This window comes from Microtus oregoni, unplaced genomic scaffold, assembly GCF_018167655.1.
Source record: "Microtus oregoni isolate MIOR12 unplaced genomic scaffold, Mior012 000009F_ref0000495, whole genome shotgun sequence".
NCBI classification, from domain to species: Eukaryota; Metazoa; Chordata; class Mammalia; order Rodentia; family Cricetidae; genus Microtus; species Microtus oregoni.
Genome location: NW_024543068.1, coordinates 22,767,333 through 22,790,000, shown reverse-complemented (window position 1 = coordinate 22,790,000; position 22,668 = coordinate 22,767,333). Strand labels below are relative to the sequence as shown.

The 22,668-nt window shown below is 41.5% G+C and overlaps 1 protein-coding gene across 3 annotated transcripts in view; it reads left to right on the top strand.

The window, feature by feature from the left end:
- Syt16 (synaptotagmin 16) overlaps window positions 1–21,550 on the top strand; it is a 254,323-nt gene extending 232,773 nt beyond the window's left edge. For all 3 annotated transcript variants that reach the window (XM_041657954.1, XM_041657953.1, XM_041657952.1), the window contains one exon: window positions 8,962–21,550. In XM_041657954.1, coding sequence (XP_041513888.1) covers window positions 8,962–9,275 — 314 coding nt within the window. In that variant the 3' untranslated portion in view covers window positions 9,276–21,550. The remainder of the gene's footprint in view (window positions 1–8,961) is intronic.
- The last annotated feature ends 1,118 nt before the right edge of the window (window positions 21,551–22,668 follow it).

The following is a 22,668-nucleotide window of genomic DNA, read 5'->3' as shown; positions in this document are numbered from 1 at the left end:
CATGCAGAGAATATATAGATAACTCCTAATACTCAATAGCAAAAAGTATGATTTTGAAATGGGTAAAAGGCTTATCTTTCCAAATAAGATATACCAGTGGCCATCAGTAGTATGAAAATATGTTCAACATCACCGTTCACCAGGAAAATGCAATATAGGCAATACATTAAAACAGAACATGTTCAGCTTTATACAAGGAAGGGAATCCAAATATGTGTTAAACCTTGTGGACATCACACTAGGTAAATAAGGCACATGAAACTTACTGAGTTGTAGAAGGAGCTGAGGGCTGCGTTCCTGCCACCCAGCTCCCCGCCACCTGGCTAGCTTATGCCCTGAAATAACAATACACAAACTGTATTCATATAAACACTGCCTGGCCCGTTATATCTAGCCTCTTCTTGGCTAACTCTCATATCTTGCTTAACCCATATTTAGTAATCTGTGTAGCACCACAAAGTGGTGGCTTATTGGAAAGGATTCTAGTATACTTCCATCTTGGGCTGGAGCTTCGTTGTGTCTGACCTGGAGAGGAGAGGCATGGCGTCTGCCTCACTTCCTTTCTTCCCAGCATTCTGTTCTGTTTACTCCACCTACTTAATTTTCTGTCCTATCAGGCTAAGCAGTTTTCTTTATTGATTACCAATGAAACAACAGATTCACAAATGACCTTCCCACATCACTGCGTGATTTTGTTCACGTGAGATATTTAGAGGAGCGAGAGTTGTGCAGACAGGCAGGAGGGCTGCATTGCCATGGTGGAGAGGGAGGGAGGAGAGTAGTGTTGAATGTGCTTAAAATTTCAGGCTTTGGTTTTGGAGGACTTCTGGAGATGGGTGGTGGAGATGGCTTAATGACACTGTTATTCAGTCCCACAGAAAAAATGGTTAAGCCAGTAGATTTTATTTGAACATTTATTGTAATATTTAATTGTAATATTTGATATTCATTGTAAATAGCTAGTAGGCTTCAAAAGGACGCTTTCATCTAAATTTATCATTTACTTTGAGCCCCACAACTTTCTGCCACTCCCCCTTCTTACTAGACCTTTTTGTTTCTACTTTCATGACATATTTACATAGACTTTTTTGCTCTGGGAATAGAAAAATCTAAGATTTATAAATTAAGTATAATCACTGTATTTGTCTTTCTGAGTCTGGCTTGTTTTGCTTACCAGGATGACTTCTAGTTACGTGCATTTTACTGCAAACAGCACAATTTCATTCTTTATGGTTGTCTTATTATTTATATCTGCTGCTTTTTCCTTAGGTAGGGCCTTGGGCACAGTGCAGGCGTAAACATTGTACGCCAGTGTTTTTTGGTTTACTGACTCCCACCCTTCAGTTATATGCCTGGGTCTACTTTTAGTACTCTAAGCAACCTCCACACTTATTCCCATAGTGGCTGTACCAGTTTACACCCCCAGCAGCAGTTTGTAGGGGTTTTCCTTTCCCCAGTCTCTCCAGCATCTCTTGTCTGTTCTCTTGACGACAGCCAGTCTGAATGAGAGGACACGGAGTCTCAGTGTAGTCTTGATTTCCATTTTCCTGATGGCTAACAATGTTGAACATTTTTAATGTGATTGTTGGCCATTTCCACTTCATCTTTTGAGAACTGCCTGCTCATTTCATTAGCCCATTTATAGAGTGGGTTGTTTGGTTTCCCACTGTTTCATTGAATTCTTTGTATATTGTAGCTGCTTCTGTCAGATGTGTAAAGATTTTCTTGTGTTCTGAAGGCCGCCTCTTCCTTTGATTGTTACCGTTGCTGTGCAGAAGCTGTGCGATTTCGTGTACTCTCACTTGTCAGTTCTTGGCGTTCTTTCCTGGGCTAGTAAAGTCCTTTCTGGAAGTCTTTGCCTGCACCTAGGTCAGGCCATGTTTCCCCGAGCACCTCCAGTTTCAGGCCTTACATTAAGGTCTTTGATCCATTCTGAATTGATTTTTGTGCAAAGCGAGAGACAGGGATCTAGCTTCATTCTTCTGCATATGCAGAGCTCTGGTTTCTCCAGTACCATTTGTTGATAAAGCCTATGTTTTCTACAATATGTGTTTTTGCCATCTTTGTGAAAATCAGGCAACTGTAGCTGCATGGGTTTCTAGCAGGGTGTCCATTCCACCCCATTGATCTGCCTGCCACGCTGTTGTTACTACAGTGTTTAAGGCATAGCAATATCAGGAATGGTGAGGATTATTCTTTTTTTCTCAGAATTACTTTTTTTAAGCTTTCTAAGTACTAAAAAAATATATTACAAAGGTATCAGAGGGTATTATAAAACCAGATTAATAGGCCATACAAGATCGACTGTTTAAACTGATGCCATGTTCAAAGAAAAATAATCAGAAGGAAGATATTATTAAGAGACCAAGGTATGTGGATCAGGGACTATATGGGGACTTTCTTGGCCTTCTGCCAAATTTCGTTTATAAACCTAAAATACTCGCTAGTACTGAACTTTAAAGATGATCCCTGAAAGCATGGTTTGTTTATTCTTTGTGTCTTTCACATCATACAACTCAATCCCATTGATTTCCCTGTCCCTTCATATCCACCCTCTGCCCTTGCAACCTCCCCTCAAAATAAATTTAAGAGGAGAAAAGGAAAAAAATCAATCTCATTATGGAAGCTGTAGTATGACACAGGAGTCACGCAGTAGACCCTTTTGTCCATACGTCTTTACTTACAAGTGTTCTTTGCAAAGAGTTTGATTCGAGGCCTCTGGTTTCTGCTACATTACCCATGCTGGACTCTCAGTGGGGCTCCTGTTGGGTATCCTGTTGCTGCCCTGTGTTGTGGAGATCCTGCGGCTTTCGGTCTGCTTGACTGACCCCTTCACATGGTCTAGCAGATCATAGATGGCGCAGAGGTTGGGATGGGCCAACTCGTAACAATGGTTCTGGTCCTGGGTAGTTGCAGTCTTGGTCAGCCCGCTAGCTGTCTCTGCCCTCATCTGGAGGGGAAGAGGCTGTATGAGGATTGTACTTGAATGGAAATGGCTGACTGTAGAGGTGACTGAAGATGACAGTGTTGTTCATAGGCTGTTCAGAACTCAGACCCATGGGCCAGCCAGTTCAAACTGTCTGGAAGGCCATAGCCTTAATTATCTAATACCTTTCACCTGGTAACCTTTAGCAACCCTCTGTTTTGCACAAACTTTAAAAATAAATCTTTTACTATTTGGAGATGTAAAACAATCAATTTCTAAATACTGAAAGGTCAATATTTTTATGCTATTTCCTCAAATATGGTTCAGTTCTATATGAGTTGGTTCTTTTCCAAGGCTATCTTTTCTCTCTTATCACCCAAATTAAGCCAACCACACCAAAATATATACTTGTAAATTCTGGAGTTTGCAGAATCTCCGTCCCTAGAGTAACATGCCCATCGGGCATGTGTGCTTTCCCTTCTGAGTTGTACCCTCTTGGGGGGTGTGGATTGCCACTCTCCTTTTTGTCTGCCCTTTGATTCATTCTTCATGAATTGGCTGTGACTTCTAAGTCATCTCGCACACTTGCTTTTTATGAAGGTGCTATTCCTGCGGAGATTACCAGTTACTGTGTCCATCAGATTTTTATCTCGAAAGCAGAGAATGATCTAGGTACATCGTGTGAGAGGATGTTTCTTATTAAGCTTGGTCACTGCAAAGCTGGAGGATAACCGCCAGGAAAACTGTTTTTAGGAGTCTGAAGCACAGTCTTCACAGGACTGCCCTGTGCGTACAAAGAGTCTTTCTCCGGAGTTTCATACACACTGGACAAGACTTTTCCCGCGTCAACCATTAATGCTTCCATTTTCTACTTTCTTCTGCTTTGCTGTCTCTTGTGGGTAGCATTCATGAGTGGAGCCTAACTGGGGTCTGACTGGCAAGAATTTACGGGAATTTAGTTTTAAGTCTTCATGTCTCCTTGGTACGAAGAGAGTCTTAGAAGGATGTACATTTACCAATATGGGGCCCAGAGGGAAATTTCTTAACCTGACAGTGACATTCCAGGCAGCTTCATAGTATAGGATACAGCAACAAAACAGGTAAAACTTTAAAGGAAGAAACGAAGCTAATATTATATATAGAAAATTTGATTCTTGCATTAAAGCAAGAATATCTCACAATTTGTATGAATTTGAAGTAATACTTGTACCAAATTTGTTCTATTCAAATACATCGGAAAAAGTTATAAGATGAAGTTTAAGAATATTAGTATTATAATGACAATATATCATCTGAGATACCAAAGAACAACTTTAATTGAGAGCAAGTGGGAAAATTATAGAAAACATTTTGGGAGAAAAAAAAACAGCAGAAGAAAACTAAATTGATAAGTTGATGGATTCACCATGTTCACTGATGAAGATATTGCGTATGTTGTAACGACAGATTTTCCTACATTAGTCTATATACCCAGTACAGTTCCAATACAAAAAATTTTAAATGATATTTTAATCGTGTATGTGTGTCTGGGGGTGGCAACTTGAGGGAATTTGTTCTCTTCTACTGTGTGGGTTTGGCGAATTGAAACCATATTGTCAGGCTTGGTAGCAAACACTTTCAGCTACTGAAACTTTGAACTTGACAGGATGATTCTAAAATTCATGACCAGGAGCCAATTAAAACAAGCTGAAACTTAAAGTAACTAAAAGTCATGCTTTAAAGAGTACATAACAATTACCCTATAGAAAACTTAAAGACACCTTTTTAAGCATGACCCAGAGATTATCCAAAACTGCAGACATAATTTAAGCTGATTATAATAAATATTACCAAGCCTGAACCCTGGAGACCTACTGGACATTGTGATTGTTTTTGCTAATGAATGTACTAAATATTTTTCTCATATAAAAAAATAGATAGCTTCTTATCTCACACTAAAACATTAATTTTAGCCAGATTAAAGATCAAGGGAGAAAAATTAGGATTTGTGGAACAAAGCACAAGAGGACTATGAGGTTTGAGTAGGGTGTTCTGGTTGCAAAAATCAGTAAATAATAAAGCATTCCCTGGAAAGAAAGGCATGTATAAACTTCACGATCAGTTTTACAATACTAAGAAAGGTGCTGCGAAAACAGTAAGAAGAGAAGCCACTGACAGGGAGAAAATATTGTCAGTAAATACAAGCGGCAAAGATTTTTCCCTCTAGAATCTCAGAGAACACAGACATCCGTCCACATCAATACAATGCAGATGGAATGCTGAAGCCTTTGCATTCCTTGGTTGTTATAAACAAACATCCCGTCTCTGAGAAAATGGATGAGCACGTTGGGATTCACTGATACACTGGAGCAGTACATGTGGAAATAAACTCATCTGTCTCACAAATAGAGAGAGAAAACTTAAAATTGAATGTTGAGTGGAAAAATATATTTATCTGGGTACTGGCTGTGTTATATTCTAATTGTATTTATGTCTCCCAAGCGTACAAGCCCTCTCTCAAAGGTATGTTCTTTCGTAACACATATTCATAGTGTCATGTGTGGAATTGCAAGCCTAGGAGAGCACTTGACAAAGCTGGTGTCCTCCACTGAGATGGCTTGTAATAGTGGTCTTTGGCAGGTTTTCGTTTAAAGATGTTTGTTTGCTGTTCATTGACAATGTATGTCTACTGTATGGTAAAATATTAATATATTTTCATCATGAAACTGCTACATGGCTATCAAAATATGAAAATGTTTCACGAAGATATACACTAGAGTGTTAAATATGTTAATATACAAAAGTGCCATTAAATATATTTTGGATTTCTTTTGTTTACATGTGGTAAATGTCTAAAAACATATATTGGAAGCGATGAGCTAACTTTAGTAGTTGAACATGCCAAACAGTGCTGCTCAATATGGCTTCTTTTGAGAGAGTTTGTCTATGTAGCCTCGAACCCACCATGTAAGCCCAGGTTGGCTTCAAACTCATAGCTCATTTACCTCGGCCTCTCAAGTGCTGGGATTACAGATGTGAGCCATTATACCTAACTTCTTATTTATTAAAAGAAAAAAAAAAGAAAATATTTGTAGCAAAAGTGAAAAATGCTAGCTATCTCAAATGGGAACATGAGATATTAGTTTCTGTATTCTTATATGTATCTAAAAATGCTTTAGAAGTATTAGTCTACTAAAAAGGAACAGAGAGTTAAATAGCCAACTCCCTTTCACTTGCCCTGGTTTCCCAGATACTTGAGTCATACATACAGAACTCTGCTCTGGAGGCTAACTCTGCAGTAGTTGGCAGACCATCCCTTGAACGCTCACTGTGAAGTAGTTGGTATAGCATCCCTGGAGGCTCACTCTTCAGTATTTGGAACAACATCCCTTGAGGCCCACTCTGAAGTAGTTGGTAGAACATCCCTTGAGACTCACTGCAGTATTTGAAACAGCATCCCTGGAGGCTCACTCTACAGGAGTTGGTACAGCATTTCTGGAAGCTCACGCTGAAGTAGTTGGTAGAGCATCCCTTGAAAGCTCACTCTGTAGTAGTTGGTAGGCTGTCCCTTGAAGATTCACTCTGCAGTAGTTGTCACAACATCCCTGGAGGCTTGCTCTTCAGTAGTTGGTGTAGCATCCCTGGAGGCTTGCTCTGCAGTAGTTGGTAGACTATCTCTTGAAGGCACACTGCAAGTTGTTGGTGCATCATTGCCTGGAGGCTCACTCTGCAGTAGTTGGTAGAGTATTGGGTTGTAAATGGGCAAGTAGGTGATTTGAGTGGGCTCTTTCTGTGACTTCTTTGGGGTAGATGATGCCTTCTGTGCTTCAAATGACATGCTTTTGTGCCTTGATAAATTTGGGTTATTAGCTATTATAAATAAAATATAAATATATTATCAGAGTCACTTTATTGATCATTTTCAGACTTTTGCCTACAATTCTGTTTCTAACTTAGACACATACTGCTCTTTGAACATTCAAAATATTAGGGTACAAGTGACATTTTCCTTTATGCCATGAGACAAATGACCTGATAAAGTCACTGATCTGTTAAGGCACTTTGCCCCATTTAGCCTTTGATGATGGATCTGGGGTACTAAAGACACTATAAAGATTTCTGAATCTTTGTAAGATAAAGTTTTGTTCAATGTTGTTTTAGTTTCTGTGATCAACTTCCAAAGAAATAAAATAGTGCTCACTGGCGTCAGTCGTGGAACCCCAGAAGACCCAGGTTGTGTCTCTGCCAGTTTCACCCAGGCAAGAGTTCCTGGGCATGCTGAGTAAAGCTTCCCTCTTTGAACTGTATGGTATATCTTCCTCTGGTTCTGTGACTTTATATGGTGTTGTTTATGAAATGTTCATCATTCCATGCCATGTACCTACACCGCAGAGTAAGTGGTGAGGTTAGCGGTAAGTGGCCTTTCTTATTTATAATTAGAGACCTATCTTGGGACAGGTGGAAGCTCAGGATGTTCCCTACAAAATGAGCAAGTCTTTGTTTGAAAGATTAACTCCATCCCCACTGCTCCAACTGGCAGAATCGCCTGAGCAGATCAACGCCTTAAGTGAGCTTTCCTACCGGGTCCCTGTTGCTGTTCATCCGCGGAAGCACAGGCTCATTCCCCATTGTGGGTTTGTTGACAGCTTTTCCGTGGAACAGTTTGAGGAGTAGAGAGCCCTGTTTCTGAGACAGAGAAGTGTTTTCACACCTGAAGTGTAATCTCACACCTTGTGTTTCTCAGCAGATAAGTGCATAAAATAACACATCAAACCAGAATAGGAAAAAAGATCAACGTACAAAGAAAACTGTGGGTTGTAATTTGCTTCCTACCTTACAGTGCTCTGAGAGGAAATTACAGAGATCTGGGTTTACACTTTCAAAGAGTTTGCCTGGTGACTTGATGGGAAAGTAAGTTGTACACGCTAAGCTCTCTGCCCGCACTGAACAGAAAGTACAGAATAATGGACCTTAGGCAACATCCTAACATTTTGATTTTTTTAATAGCAGCATGCATGTAAATTAGAAGCAAAAGTTTTAGTTAAAAGTCCAAAAGATCAGTGAAATGATTTTGATAACACGCATTTTCAAGGATAATTTTCTTTGTAATGATTCATTCAGGAATTTTAGCCAAAGTAGATGATGTTAGTAAAATTTGGATGCTTTCTTCTCCTTTTTGTAACTAAAAAGAAAGCCTTAGTCACTGCTTCGTAGTATTCTAGTGTAGAGGGTTTTAAAATGAGAGGTCTTGCTTGGTTTCATTGTTTGAAAACATGAGCTTGAAAGAGACAAAGGCTTTCTGTCTAGTCATGGATGTTCATTATAAAATTATTTGTTGAAAACCCAGCCCCAGTTAGGAACTAAGCCAGGCATGGAGGTACTGTGCTATGTGTAAGGTAAACCCTCTCTTTACCTCTGAGCGACTGGCAGTCTGTGGATGAGAAACCAGGCTGTGGTAGGGTCAACCTGGGTGCTGGCAGAAGTGGAGTCACATGGCTTCTAAAGAAAGTATTGGTATCAGTTAGGGAAGGTGGATTGTCACTGGATATCAGGGCATTGAGAGCCTGCCCAGGGGGTTGAGGGGGTGAAGCTTGTGGGCTGGGGTTCCAGCATGAGATGGTTCAGAGAATGTGTGGACTATGAGGAGAACAAGAAGAGAAAATACTCTTCAACCTAGACAGAAAACAGTGATTTGACTCTGAATGAAAATCCCACACGTGGAGAAAAAGAAGGCATATTCATTTTGCTACATAAAGGAAGTTCTGTCTGGATGACCACAGCCCATTGGACATATTTCTGTGTACCTCCATACATACTCTGTGCAAGCAGAGGCTCTAATGAACCTCATAATGTACCATACTGACTTGTGTGAAACAATAGACAGACATCTCAGGCAATACTCCTTCTCCTTAATAATCTATGCATGACGTGGTGGTCTAGACCTGAAGCTACCATGGCGAGGAGAAATTTGCAGCCCATGTGAAGATTACAGCTAAGCCAGTGCAGGAGAAAGCACAGACCTTGTCTCACCCTCCTCCTGTTTGTTTTCACTGTAGATACGTACGGAAAACTCTTCCTCCTCAACTGCGTGGGTCAAGAGATGTCCCGATGCAAGACATCCATTCGACGCGGCCAACCCAACCCTGTCTACAAAGAGACCTTTGTCTTCCAGGTGGCCCTCTTCCAGCTCTCTGATGTTACCTTGATGATTGCCATTTACAGCAGGCGCACTATGAAGCGGAAAGAGATGATTGGCTGGCTTGCGCTGGGCCAGAACAGCAGTGGGGAAGAGGAGCAGGAGCACTGGGAGGAAATGAAGGAAAGCAAAGGCCAGCAGATATGCAGGTGGCATACACTGCTGGAATCCTAGGCTTACCAAGGGGCTTTTGTGTGGTTTATCAGCCTTGATCATCTGACACCAAGTCAGAGCATTGTGTATGTGTGTGTGTGTGGGGGGGGGTGTTTCAAATTGAGAATTTTACTAATCTTAGGGCATTCTGTGGTTTAGAACTTCATCAAAGGTTTGATTTTCATTTAAATGTTGTAATGAAGGGAAAGCTACTTGCAGGGCCAAGTGCACAGGTTGGGAAACAGTTACTCTAGTTGAGACCACTGGTGATGTCATAATTTGTGCTAATGGATGGTTGTGTTTTGGTTCACACTATGGGATGCAGCTTCTCTTGCTTTCTCTTTTTGGTTGGAGAATAGACTGAAGTTTCAAAGGAGCTGGAACACTACTGTTTTCCATCACTGAGGTGTATGAATCAGACTCTTCTCGGTGTTCACATTTCCAAAATAGAGAAAGGAGTCAGATGCTGAGGGTTCCAGAAAGATGTAACCAATCCACAATCCTCTGCCATGCCTACTCTCTTTATATATATGTATATATAAAGCTCTGTTTATTTAAAAGGTAATTGTTATAAATGTGTGGTATAAAATAAATTTGTATTCATGAAATGCCTCATTTTTCTCAATTAGATATCACGATTTCTAAAAGAATTGGGTTAGACAAATCATCTTGAAGTTGTAAAAGAGTTAAAAACTGACTGTTATTTGACCTATCTCTTTTTGAATATGTAAGATATCAAAAATCAAGGGTTTTGTGCTTTTTTAAAAAAAACCATACCAGTACCTAAAGAACAAGAAGAAAACCAAGTAGATAATAAAGTCTTGGCTTTCTTGATGTTTCCAAATCTGGAGTTCATTTGGATTATACCTTTTCTATAGACAAGGATATTAACTCACACAAGTGGTTTTTGTATGTACACCTGTGTGTCAGCCACGGTCATCTTTATGCTATGTACCCTGCCAGTAGAACATAGTAAAATGCGTACAGTGGATCTTAATAAATACTGATTCGATTGACTTGTGGGGATGAACATGTGAACCCCTCTGAGAGAAGGCATAATGTCATTTTGTAGAGAGCGACACTGAATTCTTTGAGCATTGAGAATCCCCAGCACTGCTATTTCTCACAGGCGACAATATGTCTTAGTGACTCCTTGCCTTCTGATTACGTGCTCTTTAAATGCTGACCGTGTATGGTTCTGGACATAGGGTTTTACTGATGAGCAGCTTTCCGTATTTTTGCAGTGCCCTTTTATTTGCTTTATTCCTCTATCTGAGCTCTTAATTTCAATGCCTTCCACCTGGACGTGATAGAGGGGGAGGGAATGCACACTTAACCCTGTTCTCTGAGCAATTGCCCAGTCGTTTATTTTTAGCTTTTGATGTTTTCTTGTTGACTTCCACCCTGTCTGTGGGAAGAGAGATAGTTAGAGACGGATGCGTACAGCCAAAGCCATGTCGCTTCCCCCTCTGCTTTGCATTTGGACAGACTGTCAGCGTAGGCTGCAAGGCTTGGAGAACATATTTATTCCTTGCAATTTGTAATGGTTATCCTGACAAGACCAGGCAAGGGCATGGGATAACTCTACTGTGATCACAGGAATCAGATATTTGGAAGAAATCTCTTTATATGGAAGGACAAGAATTTGCAGAATAAATTAGTATCTTCGTTTCTTTTCTGGTCCTTTGGGTTTTCCCCTGTCTTTCTTGGGAAGGCCTGAGAGTGCTTTCTCAGCATCATGTCCATTAACTGCCTGGTGGGCTTTGCAGCGTGACTGTGTCAGAGGGTAGAACTGAGTGCAATTGATGGAGAGCGGCGAAGAATTGGCTTTTCACATCCCTCCCTCTCTGTGCGCCTTGTGTTTAAAGGGAAGTAGAGCAGCCTCGTTTTGCTTCCCTTTATGCCTCTGGCATAATAGCAGCATTCATTTTAAAATTTACATTTGAAAAAAAATCTGTATATATTGCACAGACAGCCCTGGGTTTTCCTCGCTCATGTTTGCCTGCTCTACATGATGCCTGCATTCAGGGCTTTGCGGTCCCCAGTAACCACCAATGCTTTCTGTTCTGCTCCTTGACTTGTCCAGTTTTAGGGTTTTCTGCTGGGATAGTGGGCTTTACAGCCGTGTGCCCCCTTTCAAGAGGAAAGATACCTGAAAAGCGTTTCTACCACTTTTTAATGGTTTCCTTTGTTATTACCGCCCGCCATATAACACTTGTGCATCTTGGTTATACAGTGGCGTTCACCCTCCATCGATGGTACAGACATCAAATTCTAAAGACAAGATGCATTGAAATGCGAGGCTGAACATTTTTTTTTTTAAATCTCAATTTGAAATTCTGCTAGGAAGATCTTTGGATTTGGTGCACTTAGATTCTCATATTTTCTTGGCAAAGTCTAGACCCAAATGCATTTAACATGTTTTTCACTTGAGCGTTTACAGCTACATTTGCCTCTCAAAAGAGTTATGAAAGATAATTAGTTGGCTCTGTGGTGGGAAAGCTGCCTTTGCCTTCTTTCGCTAGCTAATGATTAATATCTTGTGCAGAGCTTGACGTGGAAGCAATGCTGGGTTTTGTTGCTTGCTAGTTCGTTCCCAAAGAGTGAGCTTTGAAAACAATGTCATTGAGAGCACAAAGTTTATGGAAATATGTTTCATTGTGGGCCTTCTTCCAGGGCACAGGCTTCTGCTGACTTGAGGAGGGTTCGTTTCACCAATCACGGTGCTGGCTGTTATATTCTCTGATCCCCTCTGACTGTTTTTCTTTTTCTTTTTAATGGACTATTCACCAGAACAGACAAACACCTGCTCTGGTTCCTTCTCCTTCACTGGCTCCCCGTGAGGGATGCACGGTTGTTTTGGACCCTGTGTTTGCTGGTCAAATGTCTACTGGAGAGGGAATCCTGCTTTCCCTAATGTAAGAAGAATTTGCAGTGCCCATGAATGTAGTATTCTTAACATTTCTCCAGCATGAGACCCCAGAGATGAACCACACCATGTTTGCAAAGAGGCACAACATTGCATTGTGGTCGTTCAACGTAGGTGCCATTGGCTATGATGTGCTTGGATGACAGTTTGGGCATTGATGCGAATGTTGGCATTCTCCACAGTGCTACCTCCTAGGGTACATCTGAAACACACCTTCTCCCTCTTCAACATGACATTCACAACATTATACAATGATGGTTGCCTCTTGCTGCGATTTATGTTGTGGCTGTACTAGAAGGTGTTATCTGAGAATCCAAATTCTTCTTCCCAAGTAATTTAATCTCCTAGAAAGTTTATTGGCCTATTGATCTTTCAGTGTGGACACTGACCTGTGTATCCACCAAAACCTGTCTGTCCTTTCCATGCAGAGAACTTGGTATATGGAGGTATGAAAAAAGTCCTTTTTAAGTGACATGAAATCACATGGTAACAATTTGGGGACCGGGTCTTGCTGTACATGGAATGTACTGTATAGGCCAGGCTTGCCTTAAACTTGTGATCCTCCTGCCTCAGGCTCCAAAGCATTGAGATTACAGTAGTCATGAACTGCCATGCCTGGTCTGAGGGCATAGCCTTTGCCGAGAAGTGAGTAGACCAGAAAACACATGTGAAGCTTCCCCTTGAATTTTGCATGGAACTGTAAGTGAAGACAATTCCATTCTAAATTCCTAGTCAGAAGCAAATGACAGATGATCTTGAAATGACAGAAGAATTTTTATTGCCTGAAAAACTAATAATTTGTTTAGATACAGATATCAAAAAATAGTGTGGAAGAGATAAAGGAATGAGTTGTGGACATGATTGGCATAATTGATGTATATTCAAGAAGAATCTATAAATAGACCGAGAAAGGCATTTAAGATCCCAACAGTCAGTGGGATCCTGGACAATACTTAAAGGTGTGGAACAAAACAGATCCCAGGCAGTGGAGCAGGCACAGACTATGTGCTCATAGCTTGGCTTCAGATGGAATGCTGCTGTGTGGCCTTAGTCCCAGCACTTGGGAGACAGAGGCAGGAGGATCTCTGTGAGCTTGAGGCCAGACTGGTCTACAAGAGTGAATTCCAGGACAGCTAGGACTGTTACACTGAGAAACCCTGTGTCAAAAACAAAAACAAAAAAAACAAAAACCCAAAAAAGCAAAAAAGAAAATGACCTAGCCAACCACACCCCAGTGTCCTAAAATGAAAATCAGAATTAGTGCTTGCCTCTAGGTTTCTTCTACGAGATATCAGTGAAGTCCCAGCTGTAATGTGACCGGAATAGAAGCTGGCACAAAGCTAATATCCCGTGTTTCCTCCTCATAATCGTACTTGAGAGAGAAGTACTGGGGGTTGACTACTTTTTCCAGGAATGCGATTACAACACCAGGCGGAAACGCAAAACATCCTTTTCAGGAACTTGAAGACCGCACCTTTGTGCAGCTGGCCTAGATTTGCACAGGAAAGTAGATCTTGTCAGGAGATGAGCATGACAAATGAGTAAATGACATCATGATAGAGATCAGCCAAGGTGTAACCAGATCTCTGTCTATTACCCTCTTGGCTTGGAGGTAATGTAAAACCTGAATCATTGATGTTTGCATCTCGATCAGCCGCTCACAGGTCTTTCCTCAGCCCATGCTTCTGCTCATAGGCAGACTGGGCACGAAGTGTCCCCATGAAAAAGCTTGAGTTTGGTTATATGTTTTAACTTGATCTACAAAAATAAGCAGTATGGTACTCCAGTGGCAGTCTTCAAAACAGATGTATCTTTAAAACCCACATTCTATACTTATATCTTTATAGATGAGGAATTTTCAGCAGTGAGTACTTAAGATTAATTGTCCAACTGAAGGTTCCATTTAGAACCAGTTACGTCTCATTGTTCCCATCAGGTCACAATGAAAGGGATTCTGCCATCCTACAGAGCTTCCTTTCAGTTTAAGGGTTGCTGGCTGATACAATGGGAAGTATGTCCAGTTGTTTTCAAACGATTAAACTGCAAGTGTTGAAGACGTCCCGAAAGTTTCGAAAAAGCCTTTGTTGATTTTAACCCACAGAAGTCAGGGACAGGTGACCTCAAGTGTTCCTGGATGCCGTGGGCCAGTCATCTTCTGCATGGTGGGAGTGGTGGAAGTTTCGAGATGGGATCTTCTGTGAGCTTGGACTCACTGAGTAGCTGAGGATGATCTTGAACTTCTGGTCCTCCAGCTTCCATCTCCGGAGTGCTGGGATTATAGGTGTGTGCCACCAGGTCTGGTTTATGTGGTGCTGGGGCCAGGGCTTTGTCGATGCTAGGAGACACTCTACCAAAGGAGCTCTGTCCCTAGGCTCAGAGTGACCCTGGGATGAGAAGCTGTGAGGATGTGCTTCTGACCACTGCCAAGGTGTCAGCAAACTATGTTGAAATCAAAGCTTCTCAATTCAGGGACAGCAATACAGAGACATGGGACACAGATTATTGGACTTAGTGCCTTCCAATGGGGATAACTAGTAGGGATGATAAAGCTGTCGGATGGGAGGTTGAAAGACTGGGAAGTGACTTACAGAATAATGACCCAGAAAGTGGAACCCTACTGAAAAGACATGTACAGTTTCTAGTCTTGGCAACATGGATAGGGTCAGAGCATCCACAAACACTTAGGCTGAGCCTTGAATTCAGACATTAATTGTTTCTCATTAGCTTAAATGTATTCGTTGGATTTCCTCTTGTACAGTACTGGGTTATTTGGGATGGTGTAGAGCTTTAATATCTTTCTGAGGTCATCGGCTAACATTGAAACCACAGTGCTTACCAACATACAATCATTAAGTGTTTTTTAATTATTTCTAGTCCAAAGTAGATTATGGGAAGAAGTGAGATACATTTGGCCGAATGAATCGGGAAAACTGCTGGCAGTCCCTGACTGGGGGCCAGCCTTGGTTGCCCAAGAGAGTGAATTAATTGCCAATGAGATCCCAGAAGCTTGGCTTTTAAAACAGGAAGTTGTTCTGGCAGTGTTAGTTCTGTAAGAATGGGAGGACACCCAGGAAACCAGTCTTTAGGTTTCTTCTAAATTTAGTATCTGGTATGTAATCCGTACATCCTGGTCTGTACTCTCTCCTCTGTGGTTTCCCCACATGGATTTCTCTTGCTTCTTAGGCCTTCTCTGGGGAGTTGCTACTTGGGTCTTGTTTGGGTAACACTGGGGTGCCCGCAGGCTTTGGCCTCCTCTCCTATAGTGCATCAACTGTCGACCGCTTTCATTCCCCTTGGGCCAGGTTGCCGTATCCTAGACACGGAGGTGATAATCACCTATATTTACAGCCCATGTGGAACCTGTGTGAAGCTTGAGATTTTACAGTGCAGACACGGGCGGCAGCCATGGAGGTCGATGGATGTTCTTAGAATCACACCGCTGAGCTCTGTGAATGGCTCTCGAATGCTCACTGATGCTGCCTCAAGTGTCTCAGGGGAGCTTTTCCTTCTCACTGCCATATGACAATATTACTAGGCAACTTGGAGCTTCAGGAGAAGGCAGATTTCCCCATGGTGTCACCAGATGTATGTGAAATTTTTGATTGACTTAATTTTTCCCTTAAATTATCCATTTGATTTTTTAATAATTTTTGGATGTATTCAAAACATAGTCACTAAAGTCACAGAGATGTTCTTGAATCTGGGCAGGGACCAGAAGGTGCGCTCGTGAATGAAAGAGTTCCACAATATTTTTGCTTCTAAATAGCCTCTCCTTTCACGGCTGATTCTTGACAAGGGCTGCAGGCAAGCAAAAATTTACTTTTATTATCTTGTAATTTGGGACTTAATATATTTCTACCATGGTTTCTTCTCCCTTGTAAAGGGGAGAGGATTTAGAAGTTATTACTCTGTGTCTAGTTAAGGAATAAATATCCCTGGCAGTTTATGCTTCCCTTCAAAATAAATGGGTGTTTTATGTCTATAGAGGGAGGAATGCAGTGTTCCGCTCCTGCAAAGAAATGAGTTACAGCAGGAGATGGTGGTTAGATGGGGATTTGAACTTTTGTGACTGAATATTGAATTCCCTTTATAAGGCAGGGGGATTGCAGCTCTGTTCAGGCAGGCATAACACAGTTCTTACAGGCTCTGCATAGCAGAAATGGCTGCTCCTTTCTGTTTGGATGTGTAGATTGAAGACTAGCTGTAGGAGACATGGGTGAGAATCTGGACAGAGAACCCTACTAACCTTTTTTTTAAATTTTTAAAGTTATCTGAGATCGTGTTAAGAAAGGTAGGACAGATGTAGTCAGAGAAATATTACATATTTTCTCTCATTTTGGAGCCTAGACTTTACAGACAAAGCCATTTTTATATGCAACACAGAAGGAGTGAGATAGAAGAAAGAGGGGAACCAGTGGGAGTGAGGAAGTGGGGGAGAGGTGAAGGAAGTGGGGTGCATATTGTCAGAGAACATTTGGTGTCAACTGTGTTTATAAAACTAAGCAGTATGCATAATGAAGAACCCCCACCCAAGTCCCCCAAAACTGTACATGTGGGGGCATCCTTGTAAAATGTGTAAAATCAATATTGGGTTGTTTTCACATGGAAGATGGGTTAACATCTGTTTTCTTGTGCTGATTTTGAAATTGATCTGAACATAACTTGGTTTTGTGCTCTAGGAATCAACCCCCCTCCCACCCTTACCGAGGGTGAGCTCTGATTGAGCCAGCCTCCTCGTCCTGGGTATAATTCTTGCTACTTTCAATTTCATAACAAAGGACACAGGTTGGATTCTTTCCCCAGGGGATTTATTGTTTATCAATCTTAACATTATTAAAGTTCAAGTGTCCACTAAGCATATCTCAAGCTAAAGCTACCTAAGTCCGAGCCTTTGGTGACCTAAAACAACTTACTCCATGGCCCATAAGAAGTGTACGTAGCTCATCTGATAGTGACCTTGATAGTTGAGAAAAGGCATCAGAAAGTTCCCTAAGTTGTTACTCCTACCCTGGCCAGGGAGTCTCCCACATGGAGTTGTGCCGGCCTCACCTTCTTTGAGAGAAGCCCATCTTCGTCTCGCAGTTTTCGGCTTTTGTTGTTCTATCTTTGTGAATTTCTCTGTCTTTGAGATGGAGTCCCTTCATTCCTTCTTTCCTTCCTTTTTTCTTTCTTTTCTTTTCTTTCCTTCTTCCCTCCCCCCTCTTTCTTTTTCTTTTTGTTTCTTGAGACAGGCAGCCTGTCCTGGAACTCACTCTGTAGACCAGGCTGGCCTCGAACTCACAGAGATCCACTTTTACCTCCTTCTAAGTGCTGGGATTAAAGGTGTGGGCTACCACTGCCCGGACCTGTTCTTTCTTATGCTGACTCCCATTCTTGTTAACCTAGTCATACAGGGACCTTCTAGTGTGTCATCTTACCTGAAATTGCCAATTACACTCTGATTCATTGAGGGACGTGTTCAGGAAGAGAAATATAATTCCTTGGAAGTGATTCTCTATAAAGGACTTGCATTCTAGAGAGCCACGTTTTTTCATAAAAGCATTGGTGTGGTTCCTCATGTGATCATATGGGCAGAGCTCACTGACTTTGCTACACTTCCCTGAACCCCACGGTAACCTTTACTAATGCCCAGTTCTTTCACAGCATCAAGCAACATTTATTATGCTACCAACTAATGCAGCCACATGTTGATTTTTATTATTATAAACTACCAAGTATTTCCCAGAATTTTAAAATATAATTTTATTACAGATTTTTTTTTAAAACTTTGAATAGGAAGAGAGAAAATGTGTAAACTCTCCTGTGAAAAATTTGTATGGATGACATTTGAACTGTATTTTCAGGTTAAACTATGATGCTTTTGTCATATGCTTAATAAAAATAATGAACTTTCTTTTTCAGAGTGATTTTAGGTTTACAATAAAATCTAAAGTCCCCACCTACCTGTGCCCCCATTCACACACCTTTCACTGTCAGCATCCTGTCTGCCATGGCATTGGGTCTGGCACAATCAGCCAATCTATGCCAACACATCCTTACAGGAAGTGGGTCATTCATGTCAGGGTTTTTCCTGGGTTGCATATTCTGTGGGTTTTGAAGCACATGTAATGTTCATCTTTATTTTCCTAATAGCACGTGGGGGTATTTTCGCTCCCCTAAAACGCCTCTGTGTTCTGCCTGCAGAATCCCCTCTCCCCACTAAGTCCTGGCAACCACTGATCTTTAGAGTGTCTTCATAGTTTTCTCTTCCAGAATGTCACATAGTTGGAATCAATCAGTGTGCAGACTTCTCAGATTGTCTTCTTTTACTTGCAATCTGCATTTACATTTTCGTGTCTTTTTATGCCTTGATAGCTCATTTCTTTTAAGCATTGAATACTCTTCTGCTGTCTGCGTGCAGCGGTTTATGACCTATATTTACTTTTGCTTCTGATCCCATTTGCTATGACACATTTGAATGTGAATCATCACAGGGAAAACAAATCGATTATTTCCTATGGATCCAAAGTTTGCTACCGTGTCTGGATCCGAAGCTGACTTCTGTTTCCAGTCTATATGGCCTCCCCTTTATCACTTCTGCAGAGAGAAGTGTTCTGATCATGTACGTTGCCTTTGTTAGCAATGTACATTGATTGACAGTGGCTTCTAAGCACCTGAAAGCTCTGCATTCTGAGGGAAAAGGTGAGCTACTGCACGCAGAATGGGTGACCTGTGACAAGCAGGTGGATGTTGGCATGGTGATCCTGATAATAACTCGGAGTGAATGAGGAAAAGGGCTGCCCAGTGAGCCAAATCTGAGACGATTACCAAATTCCATGTATATAGCATGCCGTATGGTTTGTGCCAGCAGCCATTTGTGGACCAGGCCCTACAGCAGAGATGTAGGTATAACTGAGCAGTGAGGGTCGGATGCAAGTTAGCAAGGCCTGCATTCTGGTACCCTGCCTTCTTTTCATGAGGTTTAAGAACAGTGGCAAACTTCAAGTCCCCTGAGCCTTCCCAGTTTCTATCAGCCAGGGTTATTAGTCTATTTTACTTTATTAGTCTACTTTACACTAGGGTATAGCAATACATTCCTTTAAGGTTTTCAATATAACAAACACTGTGAGCCCCTACTGTGGATGTAGGATGAGATCCTAGACAGAAAACATTTTTGCAGAATTTTTGAAGACACACATGCTTTTTGGAGACTTTAAGCTGTTTTATTTTTATATTAAGGTCAGATCCACTTTTATTATGTTGCTATATCAAAGTAATGGACACTTTTAGATCTCTGCCAGTAATTTGACTAAAAGTTACAGTTGGAATGTTCTTCAGTGATTCTGCCTCTGAGAAAATAATGTGTTAGGTTCTGATTTAAAAGGTTTTAAAATGTCTGTGTAGGCGTGTGTGCATGTGTATGTGCTTGTGCGTGTGTGTATGTGTGTATAGACATGATGTGTATGGGTAGAGAACATGCTATGGTGTGTCTATGGAGATCAGAAGACAATTTCATGAAGTCCTTTTTCTTCTTCTTCCATTTTTACTTGGTTCCCAGGGATCCGACTCGGGTCAGCAGGTTTGCATGGCAAGGATTTCAACTCGTGGCATCTTGCTGGCCCAGGTTTGTTTCTTTAAACACTGACAACATAACAAATTATGACTCCACTTTTATTCATGGGTTTGCCATTTTTGAGTTGAGTGCACACATTCCTTTATAACAATTTCAGTACAGGCAAAGTACTAAATTAGTTGCCCCCACCCCCATCCTCCAAAATGGGATCTGAATGTATTTTATGGAAAGAACTTCACCTCATCCCATCCCCCACTAAAAAGGCTGAAACCCACCTCATCCCTTTCGCTTAAGAACGTGGCTGTTCCCCTCCCTCACTCACAAAATCACTTCCCTTGTAAACATACTCCCCGAAAAGGAAAGATCAAAAAGTCATTTTTTGAAGGAACATCCAAGATTTCAAGGCAATATTTTGTGTTCACGGTACAAGATAAATCTGAGTATTTCTGATTTTTTTAGTCTTCATATGGCATCTGAAACAGTTGTTCACATTCGCACATCTCTGCTCCGCCATATGCATACCGTGTGCGGCTCTGTTGTTTTAAAATATTTTATTGGTTTTCTTTCATATCTCAACTTTTGATGGGTGTCCTTGAAGAACTTGCATAAAAGATGTAAATGTGAATGATTCATTCATTCTGAGCACATGTAACTATTTCGGGAGCCGTCTTCAGGAGGTTTTACCCTACGGTGGAGCAGGCTGTTCTCAGTGGGGAGAGCTTCTCAGGGCTGCTCTGCTCCTGGCTGGATAATGCGGATGCAGGGGCATGACCGTCTCTTCCAAGTTCATGTTTCCTGCCAGGTACCTGCTCTGTATGCTGCACTGCTCTTGTTCTTTGATGGTTAGCAGCAGGTTCACACTTTATTTACACCATTCTTTTAGCATAAAATCGAGTCTTCACCTAGATTTCCAAGCCACTCGCAGAGTTTTTTGATAAGTTTATTGTTGAAGGCCGGGCTCTTGTTAAGTAAGAGTTGCCCTGAGGCCTGTCCCGGGACTTCATAGGCATTTCAGACCTGTCCTCTATTGTATGTCCCCCTCCGAACAAAGTTCATCTTCATGGAACACCTGTGTGATCAAGAGGATGTATGTGAGGGAGAGAGGAGCAGAGAGAATGCACCATCAGTGTATTCTGTATGGAGTCCTCTGTTTCTCCCAGCACGGCGTCACTGGCTTTAGGGTGCCCCATTAAAGCTTAAATGACATACATCTCTGTCTGTCTGAAGAACAGACAGAATGTAATGACCCTCCCCATTTCTAAAGTTACTTCTGTCAGTGACAAATTAGCATGGCAGAAAAGGCGTTGGTGTTTTTAAAACTGTGAAACTTAACATCGATGTACTTTTTCTAACTTTTGTACTGTTCCTGATTTTGTATGGATGGTGCTGAGCCACTATGGTCCATTGTCTCTACCAGGCCACCAGAGAGGTGTAGGATGTCAACCCTCTTGTGCTGGGAACAACCTTTGAGAGGCCATTAGAAGCGTCTGAAAGTGTTTGCCTGTGATGGGGAATAAATTCATGCCTGGAAGAGTTACAGTTTTTCCTCTACAAATCATAGAAGATGCTCAGTCTCAGTGATGTGGAAAAGCACATTTATGCAGCCTGAAATCTGTTTCTGTATTAGATATTTAAATGCATGAGGACAAATCTGAATTGCATTTTGTTTAAAAATGAAACCCACAAGCATTAGCCTCAGTTTGTTCAAAATGTCTCATGAAACTGAATCCATGGTAGTTCCAAATTGAGAAGCAGTCTGATTTTGTAAAAGCATTGTTACTGTACAGGTCTTGTCAATAAAGTTTTAGCAGGTGGTTTGTATGTACCTGTGTCTATTTTTTTTAATGTTGAAAAAGGTATTTTGCAGCACCTTGTATATTTTATGAGCCTGAATGATGTTATTTTACCATGTACAAAAACCATCCCAGCTGCAGACATGCAGGTCAGAACCCTAAGTATTGCCCAAATTATTCAGCTTTAGTAGAGGTGATTCCCCTTCAGGGACACTCTTGTCCAGATATCCTGAACCCCTCTGTGCTCACTCATCTCTAGTTTACAGTGTTGAGATGCACAGAGCTCAAAGGAGAGGGAGCCCAGCCGTTCCGTCCAGCAGCTCCACAGCACAGAAAACAAGTCCAAGTCCTCCAGACTGAAAGACAGCGCGACACTCCTCTCTAAACCCTCCAGGAACAGTTTTTTCCCACTATTTTGATGAGCTATTTTTATGTTGGTTGTGGCATTAATATCACTAGTTGTCCTGAATGTGGGCATATTTGCTCCAGAAGGTTTTTCGACTCCACAGTCTGAACCATTTTTTTGACCATGCAGCTTTCTTCTGAGTACCTCTCCATCTGAGGCTTTGCCACCTTCGAGTCATAATGTGTTCTCAAGGAACACTCTGCCTTGTCAACAGGGGAGAAAGAAAGGCATGAGAGAGAATGAAACAATCTGATCTAGGGGCTACACTTCTATTGGCCAAGACCAGCCACACAACTCTACTGTCTTTAAGATGGTGGAGAATCAGGCCACAGAGACCTGAGTTTGATCTCCTAGACCCACGTTATGAATGAGATGGATAAATTGCTTTGGCATCTACACATGTACCCTAGTATGCGTGTTCATGAATGTGCACACACACTAAATTAAAAAAAGCAATACAGTTTCCTTTTGAAAAGATTGGGAATTTTAATGGGGAGATGATCTGAAAATAGCAAGCATCCTCTAGACAGCATCTCACACCCTGACATCCTTTCTTTGGTCCATCGTCTGAAATGAGCTTCTTCATAAGTGTTCACACCTTGGTGGTCACAACCAAAGACCTAGTGGTGCTCAGCTGCATTTTAACCCCAGGTCCTTCTCAACCGTGACTGTACAAGAACCACATAGGCTGGCTAAAGTCTTCTGCTTGTTCACCAACAGTCATGTTGGATTTC